We start from the raw sequence: 19,341 nt of genomic DNA, 5'->3' as shown, positions 1-19,341 counted from the left end.
TCACAGAGATATGCCTGCCTCTGCCTCTCAGTGCTGGCATTCAAGGCATGGACCATCACTCCTGGACCAGCTTGTGTTTGAGCATTTTAATTATTCTCACTGGTTTGCATTATAGCTTGCTCCCCAACCCTTTTTTTTCTTCCTTCATCACCTACTCACTTTGCTGCAGGACATAACAGTTAACCAGACAAGTAAATGTATGCACCCAGTTTAGCTTGCATTCTACTCAAGGACATAGATACTAAGCAGGCAAACACATACCATCAAATAGTATTGTTTGATGACACAGTGATTGCAATAGGATGATAAGTCTTGTTTTTATGGGACTTGGAGTAGGACAGCAAGGGAAACTATATCCTTGATCTTTTGACCTTTGACTTATCTTCTATGGGTTACTTATCAGAAATGAGTGGGTTTTGCTGTTTTCTAGCAGCTTTTCCTGACATGACACCCCCCTCCCCAGCCCCACTGTAGGCCACAGAGTCTTTGCAAGCTAAAATGACAGCAAGGGTCTTCTTTATATGTCATCAATTAGAAAACCTAATTGATTGATGGGCCACATGAATGCCTACTTGTTAAAGATACTTTATTAGAAATATACCAAGGGAAAAATGCTACACAATTATGTTTGAAAATATGACATTTTTTTCCATAAATGACTGTGACTTGTCCTACTATTTTCAAAAAAAGGATGTCTTTTAAATTGTAATAAAAGCTCACTTTCATTAGCACAGTAAAGTTCTTGTAAACTTAAATTTTAAAAGGCCTTATTTTACTTTTATTTTTTATTATGTATACATCCATATGTCTGAATATGGTTTTTATATGTGGGCATATATTTTCAATTTTTAAAGGGGTTTATATATTTATTTGTCTGTGTATGTGTGTGTGTGTGTGTGTGTGCAGTATACATGAAGGGACTCTAGCCAGTTCATAAACATGGCTCTCGCTAGCCTTGCCTTTCTTCCTTATTTCCTGCCTTGCTAAAAACTGTTAGATTACATTCTTAATGCTAGCCACCAAGGTCTATTTCCTTATTTGGCTACTTCCTCCCCCTTGAAACTGATTACCAAGGTCTACTTATCAAAGTGTTGAAGTCTAGCAATCAAAAGCCCCCCTTATTCACCTAATTAACATGCCCAGTTAAAATTAATCAGCTCATCTTAACATTGGGTTTTTCCTCTTTACCTTTATAAGCCATTTTTCTATAGGCCATGTGTGTTTCCTCTTTCTAGAGGCAGTCCTTTATCCTCTGGGACAAATACCCCTGCTTGCTCTCCCTTGTTGCCTTTCCTCATCCTCTATTTCCTGTCTTTGTCTCTTATTCCCTGCCCATTGTCTATCTAGGACAAATAAATCTCCTTTGTGCTGAGAATTTGGTCTTCAGGTGTCCTGGGCCTGGTGTTCTGGGCAGGTGTTTTCCTTTTAATATGCATGCAGTCTGTGGAGTCCAGAAGAGGGTGTCAGGTCCTCTGGAGCTGGAGTTTCGGAAGATTGGGAGTCGGATGGTTGCTGGGAACTGAACCTGTGTCCTCTGAACCAGCAGGAAGTGCTGTTACCTGCTGAGCCATTTCTCCAGCCCCATCCATCCACCATGGTTTTTGTTTGTTTGATTTGATAATATTTTTATATTTTGAGAATTTCATACAAAATATTCTGGTCATATGAATGATTACTTCATCTGATACTTTTAACAGCTGATATCAGAGTTTGGGAGGTGGCATCCAGAAGCAATGGTTAATTTGTTTTATCAAATTTGAGCTAATAATAATAATAATAATAAATAACAATATTTAGAATACACATCTGCAGGGACTCTGTGCTAACACTTTATGAGTGCTTTTCCTATGAGTGCTTTTCTGTTAATATCTGCAAACCTGTTTAGTTTTTATATAACTGCATTTATAATATAGATACCTAAATGATTTCTTTTTCTTCCACAAAGAGTCAGTATGCTATGGCCTTGAATGAGCAGAGCTAGAACGAGAGGATGGCAGATCTGGGAGGGGAGCGTGTCTCCACTGAAGCCTGCCTCGAAGTCGCTAGTCCCAGGGGTGGTGCTGGGACACACAACCTTGAGACTGATGAACAGTGCACATGGCCTAAAGCGTGGCACCCTGGGGCAGTAAAGCCAGAGGGATATGCTTACTGGAAACTTTGTATAGAAGGCTTTCCTAAAGAATAAATAAAGCATAGGACCATCCTCTGTCCCATGCCTTCCAGTGAATGCAGACCCTGAACTTCAGTCTTTTGCTTGTGGTGGGCTCCAAGTGACCCCTCTGTGCCAAGAAGCAAGCTTGTTGTGCTCCAGGCCTACATACCTATCCAGACAGGCAAGCCCTTGCTCCAAGTGCCTTTCCAGAAGACCGTGTTCATGTTTTCTTAATAATTAGACAAGCTTGCAAACAATCCGTGTAAAGCATTTGGAACAAACTTGTGTGGCTGCTTCTCCCATGCTGTAATTCATGCAGAGCTAAGTCGACATTGCATTTTAATCTGGTCTCTCGACAAAAATTTTGAGTCAAACTTTACTTTCTAAAGATTTCCTTCTATTCCTTCCTTTACTGTTCCCAGTGCCCCCAAAAATGCCTGCCTGTCATTTACTCCCATGAACCCTGGCCTTGTTGCTGGGCACCTTGTAGCCATGCAGTAGAGTTGAATGGAATGGCTAATTTTGGGGTATGAGGAGAATTAGAGCAGACAGCTAGGTATCTGAGGTAGCTATCATTCAGTGGCAGCTCATTCTCTTTTCCAACAGAGGAACCCGGCATGACTGTCTTCAAGTTTCCACATACAGCTGCAAAAGTGGGTTTTTATGTGCAGGTCATTCCTGTGTGCTCTCAATAGAGAATGCCTTCAGTTTGACACGTTCAGTACCAATTCTAGCCCATTCCTAGCCCGCTTACCTCACTCTCTACTCCACAGGGGTGCCTCTGTGGAGGTCAGACCTCAGTCTTTAGTTTCAGGCCACATGTGATTCCTGCAAAATATGAATTATTCTCTGTGGGTTTCTCATCTACCCTTATTATTCCTTTTCCTTTACTCATTTCATCATCAAATCCTTTTCATTTTAATCACCCCTAGAATGCAATGGCTTAACTTCCCTAAGTTATTAAAATTAAGAACGTTCAGGACAGAAACCTGTGATGCTTTGATCAAACTTAGATTAATTACTTCATTGACTGAGTGCTGTACTGGCCAGGTTGTATCCAACTTGCCATGTTAGTGATGTCGTGGTAACCAGCAGGTCCAGACACACATACACTCACTTTTCTGAGTGCAGGATATCACAGTTGAGAAAGTCATTAAGATGATTTGGAAGCAAGTGCTGAGAGAATTATCTAGGGAAGGCGTTTTCCAGTCACAGAGTAGCTAATCTAAAGTGAAATCTGACAGATGTTCATTTTCAAGCTGGAATTCTTCAAAACAGAAATAATAACCACCAAATATAAGTGATGTTTTTGCTACTCAAAATATGTTGTTAGTAAATATTTGGTTTTCTGATATTTGCCACACACACATCACTCTATCTAAAACAGCAAAATATATTCCTGTTTGTTCCTTTGTGAGGAACTTGTACTGAAGCCCAGGCCGTTGCCTAAAGGGGAAATCCCATAAATCTTTCTTGATGATTATTTTTTCTTTTTATCTCTCCCACCCCTGCATTCTTGCACAGTTCCTATGGTATCTGCCTTCTAAGTGTACCTTGAATCTTATTTCTGTGGCTTTCGCTGTGTTCTTTGTTACCATTACCTCCAGCTTGACCAGTGGTGCCAGATCTTCAGTAGTCTCTGCATTTCCTTTTGTGTCCACTTCCACTGTCTTCCATGTCAGAATGACCATTAAAAACATGGAAACTGGCACAAGCATATAGTCTCAGCATTCAGGATCAGAGGCCGGCAGTTTGAAGCCAACCAGGTCTATATAGAAAGCTCTAGGCCAGCCATAGTCAGACCCTGTCTTTAAAAACAAACAAATAAAAAATATATGAAAAGTGAGGCCAGTGAGGGGGTACCATGGGTCAATATTCTTGATACTGAGCTTGACAGCATAAGTTAGAGTCCTGGAACCTACTTGGTGGAAGGATAGAACCAAGCCCTACAACACGAGTGTCTCCATACACATGCATATACTTGCACATATGAGTATACACACATTAAATAAGCAAATGTAAAATAATTATTAAAAAAAAAAAAACAGGAAAACTTAAAGCCTCAACAGCTTCCTGTTGCACTGTCTAAAAGCTCAGTTAGCTTGTGAGGTGCCCAGCTTCTCTGACCCAAGCACACCTTTCCTTCAGACCATCTCCTGCGCTCCCTAACTTTTTCTGAGCCCCAGCCTTTTCAAGCCCTTTAGACTAAGTGGTTTTGTATGTCAGGGTCATTTCCTCTGCCTACTCCTGCTTACCTCTCCTCTTCATCTAACTCCTATCCATTTCTGGATCTCGGATTGATTTCCTCAAGGAGTTCTTTCCTGAGTGTGTAGCCTGTGTCTTGTGTCTCTGTTACACACTGTCATTTCACCTCACACTTTTTCTTCATGATACTTTGTATGGTGACTGTGCTGAAAACCTTCTAATTTCTGTGGGGTTTGCCGAGAGAGGGGATTCAGGCAGGTTTAGACTATATAGTCCTTCGCTGGCCTGGAACTCATTATGTAGACCAGGTTAGCTTCAAACTCACAGAGATATGTTGCCTCTCCCTCCTGTGTGTTGGGATTAAAGGAGTGCACCACCCCACCCCACTCTGCCCCAGCCTGTGTTTTTATTTAATGTCTTTCTACCCCCTTTCTGACCTGCAGGTGTCTGTAAGTTCCCTAGAGCATGTCTGTTTCATTCCCCATGTGTCCTCACTTAACACTTAGAATATATTAAGTTTCGAATAAACCTTCTTTGGATAAAGAATAAGATGAACTGTGCTTCACATTCTTACACTCTTCTTAGTGATGCAATACCTTCGACAGGGCCAGGCCATGTCAGAGGCTTCCTGGAGTCTCCCGGAGCTCTCATAGAGAAGAAGTGGATGCCCACTTTCTTTTATCTGGTCCTAATTAATTGTCCCTTTGGCTGACGCTGATTATACTTGTAACTCACCTTTTCCTCCCTGCTTTTGTCATAGACGGAAAAGGCGTAACTTCAGTAAACAGGCTACGGAAATCTTGAATGAATATTTTTACTCACACCTCAGCAACCCCTACCCCAGTGAAGAAGCCAAAGAGGAGCTGGCCAAGAAATGCAGCATCACAGTATCACAGGTGAGGGACACCCCAGGGCTGTGGTTTCTGGGATGCGGGACGGGATACCTACACCTCCAGGACCTCATCTGCTGTCATAGCCAAATGGTCATCTTCAGAGAAGCCATTTTAAAAATCTGCATATTTGCATTATTTAATGTGAGAATTTAAAGCTTACATGATGTTTTACAAACACTAAGGACAAGGAGTGAAGTGTCAGGCTGCTTCTGACAGGTAAGTGTGCTGCAGGGAGAGACGCTGTTGATACTTCACTTTCCTGGACATTATATGTAGTCCTGGTTCCCTTACCCACATAGCTCACCCAAGCTGTATCAATAAGAAACCCATTTATTTGTTGCTGAAAGGAAAGTAATTGAACTCTTCAGTGAAAGCCTAAGGAGTTCACACAGTTGTGTGTAGGTAGCTGTGCTACAGCGTTGGAATCCTGTGGCTTTCTTTGCTTTCTTCCTTGTTACTCAACGTTGTATTGTAGGTTGAGATACTAACATAGTCTTCCTCAAGATTAGAGAGATAGCTCAACAGTTTCGAGCACTTGCTGCTCTAACAGAGGACAACCATCTGTAACTCCAGTCCTGGGGGATCTAATGCCCTCTTCTGGTCTGTGCAGGCACTTGGTGCACAGACATATATCCAAGCAAAATACTCATACATAAAAAATAAATCATTAATTAATTTAAAAATATATATCCCTCCTGTACCCATTGAAAAGCAGTGCATCTGTGCCAACAGGTATAGCTTTATGATTATTTGCTAAATAGTACAGTAATGAATTAGATGTTATAAGTACTATGAATATGACTTCAGTATACAGGAGGATATGTGTAGGTGAACTACAAATGCTTTGTTCATGTAACTTGAACATCTTTGGATTTGATATCCCCTGGGGGATTCCAGAGTACACCCTACTGTAGTTACTGAGGGATGACTGTAAATATGTAGCTGAAATTACCTACATTTTATTCAAATTTTCACTTCTTTAATAATTTGCCATGTAAGCGGTGCTTCTTTTGGGAATGAACAGTGATAATATAAGAATCTGTCCTGATAATGTGGAGTCAAAGAAAAGCTAATTCTCCTAAAAGTTCAGTGTTCAATAGACTTGAATCCTCAATAGAACCCTAATCTTCCCTGAACAGTCTCCACCAACTGGGAACCAGACATTCAAACAGGAGTCTATATGGGCCATTCTTACTTAGACTACCACATCTTGACATATAATGCATATATTCCTTCTATACACTTGAATCCAAGACATAAAAAAAAATCCTCTTTGTGTTTTAATAAGTGTCTTATATTAATGCCTTCTGCTATTGTTATTTAAGAGAAAATAATACCCTGAGTTTACTCTGATTTTGTTTTGTTGTTGGTTTTGTTTGTTTTTCTGAGATAGGTTCTCAGTGTATAGCCCTGGGTGGCCTAGAGCTAACTCATTAAAATCTGCCTGCCTCTGCCTCCATATTGCTGGGATTATAGGCCTGAGGCCACCACTCCTGACCTAGACTGCTTTTTTAAACTTTTGTTTTAATATTGTTTCTACTGCAACTTTGACTTATAATTAAGATTTCATTCAAAGCTTAATTTCCTTTGCTTATTAAATTGTGGTGTACTTTGTTTCCTGCCTAGTTTCTTTTAAAAATATTTTATTTAGTGTTTTTGTAGACACACATGTGCAATTTTGTGTGCAGAGATGAGAGGACAACTTTCAGGAGTTGGTTCTCTGCTTCCTCCTGGATTGTAGGGATAGAACTTCAGTCTCCAGGATTGCCAGTTTCAAATGGGATGTAATTGATTTGAATTGCCAGCTCCAAAGTTATATTTAATAGAAAATGCCTCTGTACAGACTGTGCAGCACTGCCTTCCACTTGAAACATTGAGTATAATGTGCTGGGTTCCAGGGGCAACAGGAGGGAGGCAGGGCTTATTGTTATCGCAGTCTGAGGACACAGGCTTTCATGGAGGAGGCCTGTTGGTGGGAGTGTGTGGCTGTAGGTTGGATTGTGAATTGAACTTTGATCCCCATTGTGTCTTGCTCCTTTTGATTCTCTGGAAATAACCTCACAGACAGCCCCAGGATGTGACTTGTAGGTGACTCTAGACCCAGCCAAGCTGAGCATAGATTAAACAGCACAGTGCATGTCCCAAACTCTAGTGAAAGGGCTTATGTACTGAGCCAGCTGACAGCCAGGTCTGCTTTCCTGCCTGAATGTTGTGGATCCTTTAATGTGTTTTTCTGCTCCCACTCTTTGTTTTTAACTTTTAACAATATATTTGGCATTGGGGAATAGCATACATTATATCCTTTTCAAGTGCTCTATAATCCAGATAGCTTTAGTATATAGATAGCAATTTAGATGTAGTTCTAGTTCGTATTCAATATATGCTTGTGGAATTAGCAATAAAAGGTTTTCTTCTGTCTGGCCTGTCAAGAGATTTCACTTCTAAAGGGACTGGGAACACACTTAACAAGTGTTCTAAAACACTGTTTAGTGTAGCATTTGCATTTGTTTCTATGCTTTGAGAAGCGCTGAAGCAGCGTTCCTCAGTGTGGCCTGGCCAGACTGGCACTTGCTGCTGCCTCCTGCCTGTGGGGATTTCAGGCATGTGTCATCACACCTGACTTTAAAAGAAAAAACAAAACCAAGCCATGTATTTGTTTCTGTATGGGGCGTGTGGGTGTGCAGTGTGCACTGGCACATGCACGGAGTCAGTTCTTTCTCTGACGTAGATTCCAGAAACTCAGATTATCAGGCTTGGCAGCAAGTACTGTTTGCTGGTTCACACCTGGTTTTTATGCTTCTTGTCTTTATTTGAAATTAAATATCTATCTTTCTATCTTGCCTAGGCCTCACTCAAACTTGTGGGTACAATGGTCCTCATAATTTCATCTTCCTAGTAGTTGTGGCAATGGGCATCCTCCCTCACACCTGGCTACACCATTTATTTTCTATAGTTTGTTTTGAAATCATCATCGAAAGTTTTGAGAAAAGGGTGAGGCCCAGGAATAATATAGACAGAGATACTCACCTGTCTTAAGACATGCTTCCTGATCTTGTCCCACCCAGCAGAGACTTTCAGCAGTCAGTATATGTATCCATTTAAGTTGTGACAGCTTTCTGAATTCACCTACGTTCTGTCTAAAAAATTAACCTCCCATGCAAATCCCTCTTTCTGTATCTCTGAAGTGGATGGAATGGTTATTCTGTTAAACACATTGGTTTCCATCCTTATAATTTTTAGTTCAAGTTCATGAAAAGTAGAAGCAAATAATTTAAATTATTTTATTTTATATGGGTGTTTGTTTGCATGTGTGTCTGTGTACCATGTATATGCATGGCCAGAAGAGGCCATCAAACTCCCCAGAAACTGGAATTATAGACAGACCATGTAGGTAATGAGAGTCAAACCTGGGTCTTCTGGAAGAACAGCTAGTGCTGTTAATCACTGAGCACTAAGGTGTCTCTAGACTCTAACAGATAAGAACAATACGGTTTGTTGTTGTTGTTGTTGTTGTTTTTGCTACTCTTTTTTTTTGTCCCCCCCCCCCCCCCCCCCAGAGTTTCTCTGTGTATCCCTGGTTGTCCTGGAACTCACCCTGTAGACCAGGCTGGCCTCAAACTCACAGGGATCCACCTATCTCTCCCTCTAGAATGTTAGGATTAAAACTCGAGTCACCACACTTAGCCAAACAATATACTTTTTGATAATACATATAAAACTGAAATTTTATTATTTCTTCAAATTCTTTGATAATTAAAAATCAGTAGGGGCCAGGCATGGCAATCCACATGTCCAATCACAGTATGCAGGGAATTCCTATAAATGCATAAAGAAGAGGCAGTCAATCCCATGTCTGCCCAGAGACAACCAATCTGAAAAGTGGGGAAATACCCCCATGATGCCATAGGTAATACAAGGGCTCAGTTAGATGAAAACTGTTCAACTGATTCTTAGCCTTACCTAATAGAAACATGTATGGATATTTGCCACAAGATTCATAGTCGAATGTCTGTGGCAGTGGTAGTCATACAGCCAAGACAGTGCGAATGTCTGGAAATGGGGAAATCGGTGTGATTTGCTTATGCATAACTGGACTGTGATTCAGCATTGAAAATTCACTCTCTATGTGTATTTGCATGATGCTAGAGACTCATGATTCCGTTTATAACAGACTCAGAAACAGGCCATGTTACCCTTAGGTGCTGGAAGTGAGGCTGCAGCTGCCTTTAGGGGAGTAGTGAGTAGGCCAGGGAAGGACTCCTGCTGTGAGTCTGGGGTTTCTAGGTGTGTTCATGTTATAAAAATCCATCACGCTCCGTACCTAGGATGCTAGCCTCTTTCTGTATGAGTGCTTTTCACATCACTTGAGTTTACATGCACTGTGATAACAAACCTACTCTTAAGATTACAGAAGCTTTTGTGGGAAAATATAACAAGAGGTAAGTGAATGGGATAGCAAGTTAGAAAATGATAGATGCTATGGAGAAAAATTAAGGAGGGAGAGTGTGGGGTTAGGAGATGTTCTGCTTACTAGGTGAAGAAAAGAACTTGGTAGAGTTGGAGATTTGGACACTGTATGTGCAGTTGGTGAGGAACTCTTTGGCAGAGGCCATAGCACTGGAAGCCTGGGGTGGAAGCAGCCTATGTAAAAGAGGAGTAGAGGAAGCTACTAAAGAGGCCATGTGTCCAGAAGGCTTCTGGGCAGTGGGGATGGCTGCAGCTTTTACTCCAAGTCAGGTGAGAAACAGGAGTGACAGTATCATCTGTGTTCTAACAGGATTGCCACAGTGGCTGATTGAAAATAGATCGTGGGGCTGAGGAGAAGCTGACACCACCTGTAGTAATGCAGGCAGAAGATGAAGGTGGCTTAGGCCAGGGTGTCAGTGCAGAGGTGATGAACTGGGCTGGGTTCTGGATACACTGTGGAAGTACAGCCAACAGGGCTGCTGACATAGGAGGTGACGGGGAGTCGGGTATGGATGACATTTTTTCCTGAGCATCAAGGGTATAGAGTTGCCGTTAAGAACAATAGGGAAAGATTTCAGAGAGAAGTTTCAGAGAGAAAAGTAAGAATTTCTTCTTGAATATATGTATAGTGTCTGTGCTGTAGCTCTGAAAGCTCATATGTAAAAACCTAAGTGGATAGGAGAGTGGAAATGGAAGCCATAGCAGTCCTCCTTTGATACATGATAGCATGCTGTAAATGCAAGTCCCCATGTAGAATTTAGCTGGACCAGAGTCAAGTCTCCTGTTCTGAGGCTCCGTTCAACTGAGAAGCTGGAGTTCCCTTTCACACAGTAACCTGAAGAGTCTCAACGCTGTTCTTGCAAATTTCACATACACGGAGACTCATACTTAAGTTGTCACATTTTCTTAATTAGTGGAGCAGATATTAATATTCCTTTACTTTTGGAGTACAGCTAACTTGCTTGGATTATTCAAGTTACTAAGACACAAAGTCTCCATTGTTCTCCTGATTCTGATTTTGAGTCTGTCTTTTCAGTTAGGTGTTTTTAGAATGAAAAATGTTAACTTATACTTCACTGCTGCCATACTGAAAAGTACTGTAATGAAAAAAATGAATTTTTTTTTAAAGCAGAAGAGAACCAGAAATAGTAGAAGTTAAGTGATATTAGATTCATTTCTTCATTCATGCCATTAACCAACATTCCAAAGCCTTTAGAGTTGGTGCACAGGACCTGTCTGTTAAGAGTCCAGCACAAACAACATTGACCTGTTCCTCACAGATAAGGAGTCTGAGGTTCAGAGAATGATTTGACAAGGACTATTTCAGGCCTTCCTGAGTGGCGGATCTGGGCTAGAGATGCTTGATACAAAGGAAGAAAGTGGATTGTCACTTTTCTTCCCTGCCAGTGGCACTATGGTTTCTGTATCCCAGGGGCCCAGGCAAGAGTCTGGCTGGTGTGTACAGACTGGGCTCTTGGGAGGGCTGCATCCTTCCCCTAAGCTGCTGTGAAGAAGCTAGGCTAGTTAGTAGTCTGAGGTCTCTTACTCATTAAACTACTTACTCCAAAGCAGTGAATATTCAGTAAGCTAATTAAAATTTGTAAGTAAGATTTCCTTATTAAAAAAAATCTATTAAAAACAAGAAGAAGCCCGTTAAAGTAATTATTAGAGCAGGGGGGAAGAAGATGACTATCAAATTACCGTATCTGTTTCAGCTGTCCATAAAGGCCTTTTCAGTTGCTTTGGCAGTAGACACCAGCAGAAATGGTTTTCGGCTGTAAGTGTGCCGTAGATAGACCAGAAGCAGCTTGGAGGAAAATGGCTGCTATTGTGTCTGGAGGTTCTTTCACACTGTTTTAAAAGGTGACAGACCTTCTATTCTAAAGGCTCCTATTTTGTATCCTAGTAGAGATGACACTGTCACTAAACAATGTGTAAAGAATAAAAGAGTCAGATGTAAAAATATGAGAGTGCTTTGAGTGGACAGTAACACCTAGTGAAGACCAGGGTCACCTGCTTGATCTGGGAAAGGGGTGCCTACCATGGGGCAGTGATTAGCCTGCTCTTAGGCCTGCTCTAGGAATGTCAAGTATGCATATTTCAGACTGGACTTTTCTGATGGAATCTCTACCACTCCTTTTGTGATACTCAGCTCTAAGAACAGGGGGACTAATCTATTCTCGTGATAGACTTAAGTGGTTTTGAATTTTCCTGTCCTAAAGGAAGTTCCCATCTGAATGTGGACCATCCAGCTTTCCCTACTTCACTGTACCCATCCCCTTTCTTCTGTGTAAATGTGTATTCCCTCCAGTCCCTCTGCATCCTGTCTCTCATCACTGCATCTCACCTTCCTAGTGCCTCACTTCTGTGAGGCTTGTCAGGGCAGTAGGCTAATCTGCAAGTCAGGGTCCCAGCAGAAAACAGATGGCATGCTCAAAATAGAAAAATGCGAGACGATTTTAATAAAGTGACTATTTATAAAACTGTGGGCAGAGTGTAAGGAAACAATGTTGGCAGGTGGTTCTGTTGCTGCCTCTTAGCCCCAAGAGATACAGGAAGAGTTGCCAGAACCTCAGAAGGATGTTACACGGAGAAACCAGAAACCAGTAACGAGCCCTGAGAAGAGGCCGGGTGCTAGGGGAGTAGTTGCCGTGGCCTCCTTTTCCTCTTCCTCTCATCTCCTTCCAGCCTCCAGCAATTGGCGAGCCCGAGGCAGAGGGCAGCCTCAGGGCCCACAGCAGGGTGGAGAGCTAGAGGAAGGAGTGATCAGAAAATAGATGGTGTAGCCCAAGGGCAAAGATGCAGATCAGTGCAGGATGAATTCTCAGAACCCCTGGCTTCTCTCTGTGATTCTGTGATTCTGTGATGCTCCCTCCCAGAAGCCTTCTCCAAAGGTGCCCTTGACTGCCTTGTTCTTTTCTATTGGCTGCTTTTCTGTCCTTACTCACCTGTCCTCTCTGCCCAGACAGGGAGAGGCTTACTTACCTCCTGCCGATAGCACCAGGAATGGCCCTGTAGGAAAGATGATCTGTAGAACCTGGAGATGGATAGATAGGATGTCCTAGAGGAAAACTAGCAAGGAAAGGCATTCTAAGCAAAGAAAAATGCATCAGCAGAAGGCTGGTCTGACGGGTAGCCACAGCCAGTTCTTTCCTGGGTGGTGTTCTAGGAATCAAGGTTGCTGACTCCAAAGTCTCAGACCAGCCTGAACACACACATACACACACACACATACATCTTCATATAGAAGTAAAAGATTTCAGATAGGAAGCTGTAGAATATGGTAAGCAGAGAGCAGTTGGGTGGGTTTGAATCAAAATCTATTACATAAGGATACTAATGTCCTACTTTGTCTATAGTATGCACAGAATTAAAATGTATGATGATAATGTCTTGTAAGTGATAAAGGGGAATATTCTAGGACTCTTGCATTTTCTGGGAAAATATCAACTAATAAAGTACTAGTTAATGTTAACCTCCAGTGGTCAGGACTGTGAAATCTTTAGTCACTTTAAGGGTGCTAAAGGGCTATATAATTTTCAAATAAACACCAAGGAGATATAGAGTAAAAAACTAATCTAAAGGGGGAAGGGGATCCAGAGTAAGTGAAACAGATTAGAAATACTTATGGGATTATAGGATTCCAAGTATGTCAATAATCATAGTCTAAACAAGCAAAAAAACGTAGTCAAATAGGATATAAGTAGGAGAATTCCATATCTCTCTGTTACTGAGCAGCAGATGGACACAAATGCACACTACAGCATGGACACAAAACAGTGCTTCTCAAGCTTTAGCATGCACAGGAATGATCTAGACACTGGTCAGAATACAGATTTCAGAACCCTGTTTTTATAAGTTCTGAACCAAAGGCTCTACAGTGGTTCTGACAGCTTGTAGATTCTAGATTGGTGTTGATGTTGGTTGTTCTGGAGCGCTTAAGTATCACTAATATAGAAGATTTGAACAAAAATTTGCAGCTACATAAAATACTATATCCAATAGTTGCAGAATGTGGTGTGTGTGTGTGTGTGTGTGTGTGTGTGTGTGTTAGGTTTTGGGGAGGGATGGGGACTCAGGTGGTCCCAGCTGATGTTGAGCTTGCTCTGTAACTTCATCTTCTTGCCTCTACCTTCTGAGTGCCAGAATAACAGGGTTCTGCCACATGTGAACTATACAAGCTAAGGCAGAGTATACTTTCTGACTACAGTGGAGTTATAGTAACATCAGTAATAAAAAGACACAAGAAAATTTCTGAATGTCTGGAATTTAACCAGTATCTTTAATAACCCTTGGGTTAATAAAGAATACACAGTGGAATTTTGAAAACATTTTAGTTAAGTGTTAATGGAAATTCAGGTATGTTAAAGTTTCATTGACTTCTAAGGTTTTTCTGGGAAATAAATATATACATTTAAATGCATATATATAGTCTATGGTGTGCATTGATTATGGTATGTGTGTGTATGTATTTTGTACTTATATACACACAGATAGCTGGAGTTAAATGCATATATATAGTCTATGGTGTGCATTGATTATGGTATGTGTGTGTATGTATTTTGTACTTATATACACACAGATAGCTGGAGTTAAATGCATATATATAGTCTATGGTGTGCATTGATTATGGTATGTGTGTGTATGTATTTTGTACTTATATACACACAGATAGCTGGAGTTAAATGATAAGGAACCAGCTCAGAATATTAAAGGAGACTAATATGAGACTAATAAGAAGACTAGAAAGGAGGAAATAGTAAAAATAAAGGTAGAAATGACCATAATTGAAGAAAAATGGACTACACCCCCAACAAAACTGAGTGCTGCTTCTTTGAAAATCTGTCGCCAGGCAGTGGTGGCGCACGCCTTTAATCCCAGCACTTGGGAGGCAGAGGCAGTCAGATTTCTGAGTTTGAGGCCAGCCTAGTCTACAGAGTAAGTTCTAGGATAGCCATGGCTATACAGAGAAACCTGTCTCGAAAAAACCAAAGGGAAAAAAAATCTGTCTTGTGGGGCTGGAGAGATGGCTCATGGTTAAAAACACTGTTCTTGCAGAGGACCCGAGTTCAGTTCCCAGTAACCACATGTTGCAGCTCACAACAGCCTGTAACTCCAGCTCTGGGGCATTTAGTGTCTTTGGCCTTCAAGGTTGCCTACATTCACGTGTGTATACCCACACAGGGACACACAAACTTAGGTACTAACACTTGGGTGTTCGGTTCTTTAGTATTCAGAATGAGCCATGTGTTTGTAGTTTTCATTCTTAGAAATTGGAATTAAAAGATGAGTCTCTAAGTAGAAATGGGAACCTCAAAGAGAAGGTGAGTAGGTGGGCCTGTGTTCTGAACTCAGAGCAGCATGGTTTGCTTATGTGCTCCACCATTTACTAGCTGAATATCTGAAAATGTCACTAAGACTCTGTAGGTCTTTGTTTGCTTGTTTATAAAATAGGGAAAATAATAAAATCTAGCTCATTTGATAGTTGTGAGGATTGATCACCACATATGGAGTGCTTCCTTCGTCTTGTTAATGTTTACACTTGCCAGTACAAGTGTAGTGACCAACAGAAGGAAGGTAAAGGTAAGACTACATGCAAGAGGTCAAAGCAATGACGAAGGGGGTTGCTTTGGGGACACAGTGCCTTTCCAATACTCCTGAGATGTGTAGGATGAACACTCTGGCCGGAGATGAGTCCAAAAAAGTAGGGTCACTGGCAAAGCCTGTTAATGGCCTGAGTTTGTGATTTGCACTGGCAGATCTCGGAGTCCAGGGGTAGAAAGAGGTTAAAGGACTCACAATCTTCCTAACTGGGACCATGTCAGATGAAAATAGAAGGCCAAAGTAAGGACATTCTAGAGTGGTAATTTTCCTTTTCCTGTGTCTCATTCAACTTGTTAAACTATTGTCCTGAGGGTATACCAGCTCTTAGCCAAAACTCATCTTAGTTACCCATAGCCCAAAATAGATAGCGACAGTGCCCTTTCACAGCATAAATTCTGAGAAATTTGTATTCCAACTGTAGATCAATGTCCAGTCTAGCCAAGGGCAGAGGAATTTCTGACCAAGCTGCCCACCATTTGCTGGGACCTAGAGCGGGCTGTTTAATGGAGCTGTGCTGTCTGTAAACTCGGAGTGCTGGCATGTCTTTGTGAGGTTCAGTGCTTATTGAGATCACTGTGAAGATAGCGGTACAATTTGTGTGTCATGAGCACCCAGTCAGTGCTACTTTAGCAGCCATTCAGCCAGCATTTGGGGCTGGGAGCCGATCACTGGACTTGATCAAGAGAGGAATCAGGAGCTGGAGGTTCTGACCTCCAACAAATCAGTGTACTAACTCCAACTGCCAGCCCTCAAATTCTTGCAGACTACAAAATGCTGAGATCCAGGGTGAGGAAGGAATATGTCTGTTCTTAAACTCTCACAGACCTAGCCTTTACTCTTTAAATGCATATAATGTGGTGTGAGCAAGGTGTATTCATGTATTTTCAAGGGCAGGATTCCTTTTAAGGCTAAATATCCCCCTTTTAAATGAAGTCAGTCAGGAGCTGACTTCCCATATACAGTGCTCACAGTATATGGGAAGGCTTAGGTTGACTCCAGCATTGTAAGAAATAATAAAGAGAAGGGAAGGAAATCATTGACATCTTCCTTCATGTTTCAAAAGAAACTGCCATGTGTGTGCTAGGCAGTGGTGCTGGAATAAACAAGGCTTGGCTAGGACTTTTATATAGGACTGAATAAAATTTTATGTTTTTATTTACCATCATTAGATTTATATGAAACATCTGAGGGTGAAAATCTGCCCTGTTATTATTTAGAATACCTTGGGTTTGGATTCTGGGATACGGTGCTACCTGGTAACAGTTCCACCTTGTAGCACACTAGTGAAAGCTGCTCTGTAGCTGCAGTGCCCCGTTGTGAGACTGTGGCTCTCTGGAGCCCAGGAAGGAAAGCATGGAGTGTTTACCTAACCTAGTTTTATTTTTAGAAGTAGGAGAAATTATTTTTTTTTTTTTTTGAGGGAAGGAAAGAGAAGTAATCTTAAAGGACACACCATCTGTGGAAGCTACTCTCAGCACGTGTTTTAGAAAGATGATCGGTGTCATCCTGTGTGCACTGTGGCCATGAGGCTGACAGTTTATAGACTCTTGCAGATGAGGCTCTTTGTGAATGTCACGAGTGGTTATGAGTCTGTCATGCGCAGAGGAGAAAGAACGAAGCCAAACTCTAAGGGTGTCAGCACATTATGGCAATAAAATCTTCATAGCTTCCAACAAACAGACAAACAAAAATACTGTTCTTGACAAGTATTTTGAATTGACTGGCTTTAAGTTACTTCACATAATGTGGAAGCAGAATCTTAAGTTTTTTGGTTCTTCCATTAGAAGTAATTGTGTTCCAAAAGTTGGTTTCAAGCCTGTTGTTATACATTTGGAATTTATTTTCTAAAGTGAAAATAAAGGTTTGGGTTATCATTTTGTACTGGAAAGTTTAATTTTTACAGCAGCACCATGAGTGGATGTCACAGCCCCTAATATAGCCCAGGACAGGTGAGCCTTAACTGTCATGACTGGCCTACAGTAGACAGGAACACAGGTAGGCAAGAACATGCAGAACTGGTGGCTCTGGTTAGCTCTCTGGACCATTTATCTGCCTGTCCTTTATAGCCTCTGGGGAGACATACCACACAGTGATCTAGGCTTTCTGCCCTTGAGAAGCTACCAGATGCCTGCCTTAGGGGGCAGAGGAATGAATGAAATGAGGTTTAGTGTTTACCAGCACATTTGCCTTAAAAGTTCAACAGACCCGGCTCCTATCCTCCGTTTCAAACTGAGCTATAGCATGGGATAAGAACATATTGATTAGGGAAAAACTTTGATAGAGGTAAAACATTAGCCATGCAGTTACACTTGCCATGCTCCATTTTACACAGCTTCCCATTCAGCATTCCATGTTTGCTTAATTAGGCACACTACATAAAGCATCACAGGTAAACATGAGGAGACACAGTGGCAAGTTTGTCAAGAGCTCTGCTTCATAAATTTTCAGTTTGCTAATTTCAATAGTGATGCTTCCATGTTAGTTGTCTCTTCCAGACGTGGCCTGCCAAGGAGGAAGAGCTAGCACCCTGCAATTGTGCAGATTAAGTCTCAAAGTGATGGCTTTCTCCTTTACTTAATGTTGTTATTAGCATGATAAATAAATGTGATAGAAATGGAAATGTAAGATACAATTAAAGCCAGCTGATAAGTTGCCTGTTGGTGACTGTATAGACATTGTAGATGGGTTAGCCTTTTATTTTAACATGGAATTTTTCTTAAATACAAAGCTGTTGGGAAATTTTTAATGGCTTGAGATTTATAAAGTAATTTAATTTTGTATTTGGAATTTTGCTACTTGAAACCTCTCCCAGATAAGGAATTAGAATTGATTCTTCCTGAAGCATTGGGGCCCAGAATAAAACGCCTAAGTACTGTATGACTTTTCAGTGGTATGTATTTACTATCACTATGTTGCCTGGTCTGGTCTCGATCCCCTAGGCACAAGCAATCCTCCTGCCTCAGTGTCCCATGTGCTGAGACTACAGTTATGTGCTACCATATTCAGCTCTCAGTAACTGCTTTAGAAGCAAAACTGAATAATGACATTTCTGTTGACAATGAAGTACAGGCAGGCTGGTGATCGCCCACTGACATGGCTATCTTAGTGTGTATGAGAACTCCACACACTACCAAGTTTGTACAGGATGCCAGATACCTGTACTTTACAGAATTATATCTGTTAAGCACTATATGCTAACAAAATCCACCATTAATCATGACCACACTTGGTTGGTTGACGTGATGTTTCATTCCTGTGCACACATACAAGTCTGTGTCTGTATGCACCCATGTCTGTCTGTGGGTATTTTCACACACAAAGACCTCATATTGTATGAAAGGAAAAATTAATTTTTCTTCTCTTTGCAGTACATTATGAATAATTCCATGTCAATAAGTATTTCTTTTCAACATGATCTATAATCAATTATTGTTTTCCATCATACAGGTCCCTATACATTTTTGTTGTTGTTATTACATATTATTTATCTTAGTTGTTATTATTATAATTAGGATTGAGGTAACTATCTTTGTACAAGTATCTCTAATTCCTCAAGATAAGTTTTTATAATAATTTTGATCAGAGAATATATATAATTTTTGTTGACATAGTCTCTGGAAAAGTTAGGGTAAATAACAAGTCACACATACACACACACTCACTTGTTTCTTAAATTGCATACCTTTTCCTGGAGCTGACCAATTTATTCTTGGTCTAGTTGCAAATGCTCTTTGTATCCCATGGGAGTGGTTGCCCAAGTGAGCCGCATGCTTACAGTGAAGAAGGCCTTCTCCAGGCATACCCTGTCATAGAGTTTCCTGGCTGTGGTCACAGAGGAATTAACTTCTAGCCAGAATTAGACCAACCACTTCAGGCAGCATTTTCCAGGGGAGCCCTGGTGCTCCAGGCAGCAGCTGGTGATGTGTCCAAGGACATCCATGCAGGTTTAAACTCTCACCAATGGATCTTTTGTGTGAGTGTGTATTCTCCTTCCTCAAACCCATCCCTTAAGGTTGCTGC

The 19,341-nt window shown here is 41.2% G+C and overlaps 1 protein-coding gene across 3 annotated transcripts in view; it reads left to right on the top strand.

The window, feature by feature from the left end:
• The window catches only part of Pbx3 (PBX homeobox 3), a 193,460-nt gene that overhangs the window by 160,793 nt on the left and 13,326 nt on the right, over nucleotides 1-19,341 (top strand). For all 3 annotated transcript variants that reach the window (XM_034494572.2, XM_076928548.1, XM_076928550.1), the window contains one exon: nucleotides 5,118-5,253. In XM_034494572.2, coding sequence (XP_034350463.1) covers nucleotides 5,118-5,253 — 136 coding nt within the window. The remainder of the gene's footprint in view (nucleotides 1-5,117; nucleotides 5,254-19,341) is intronic.

Source organism: Arvicanthis niloticus, chromosome 2 (genome assembly GCF_011762505.2).
Source record: "Arvicanthis niloticus isolate mArvNil1 chromosome 2, mArvNil1.pat.X, whole genome shotgun sequence".
Classification (NCBI taxonomy): domain Eukaryota; kingdom Metazoa; phylum Chordata; class Mammalia; order Rodentia; family Muridae; genus Arvicanthis; species Arvicanthis niloticus.
Note: the sequence above shows the minus strand (reverse complement) of the source record. Positions and strands in the feature narration are given on the sequence as shown.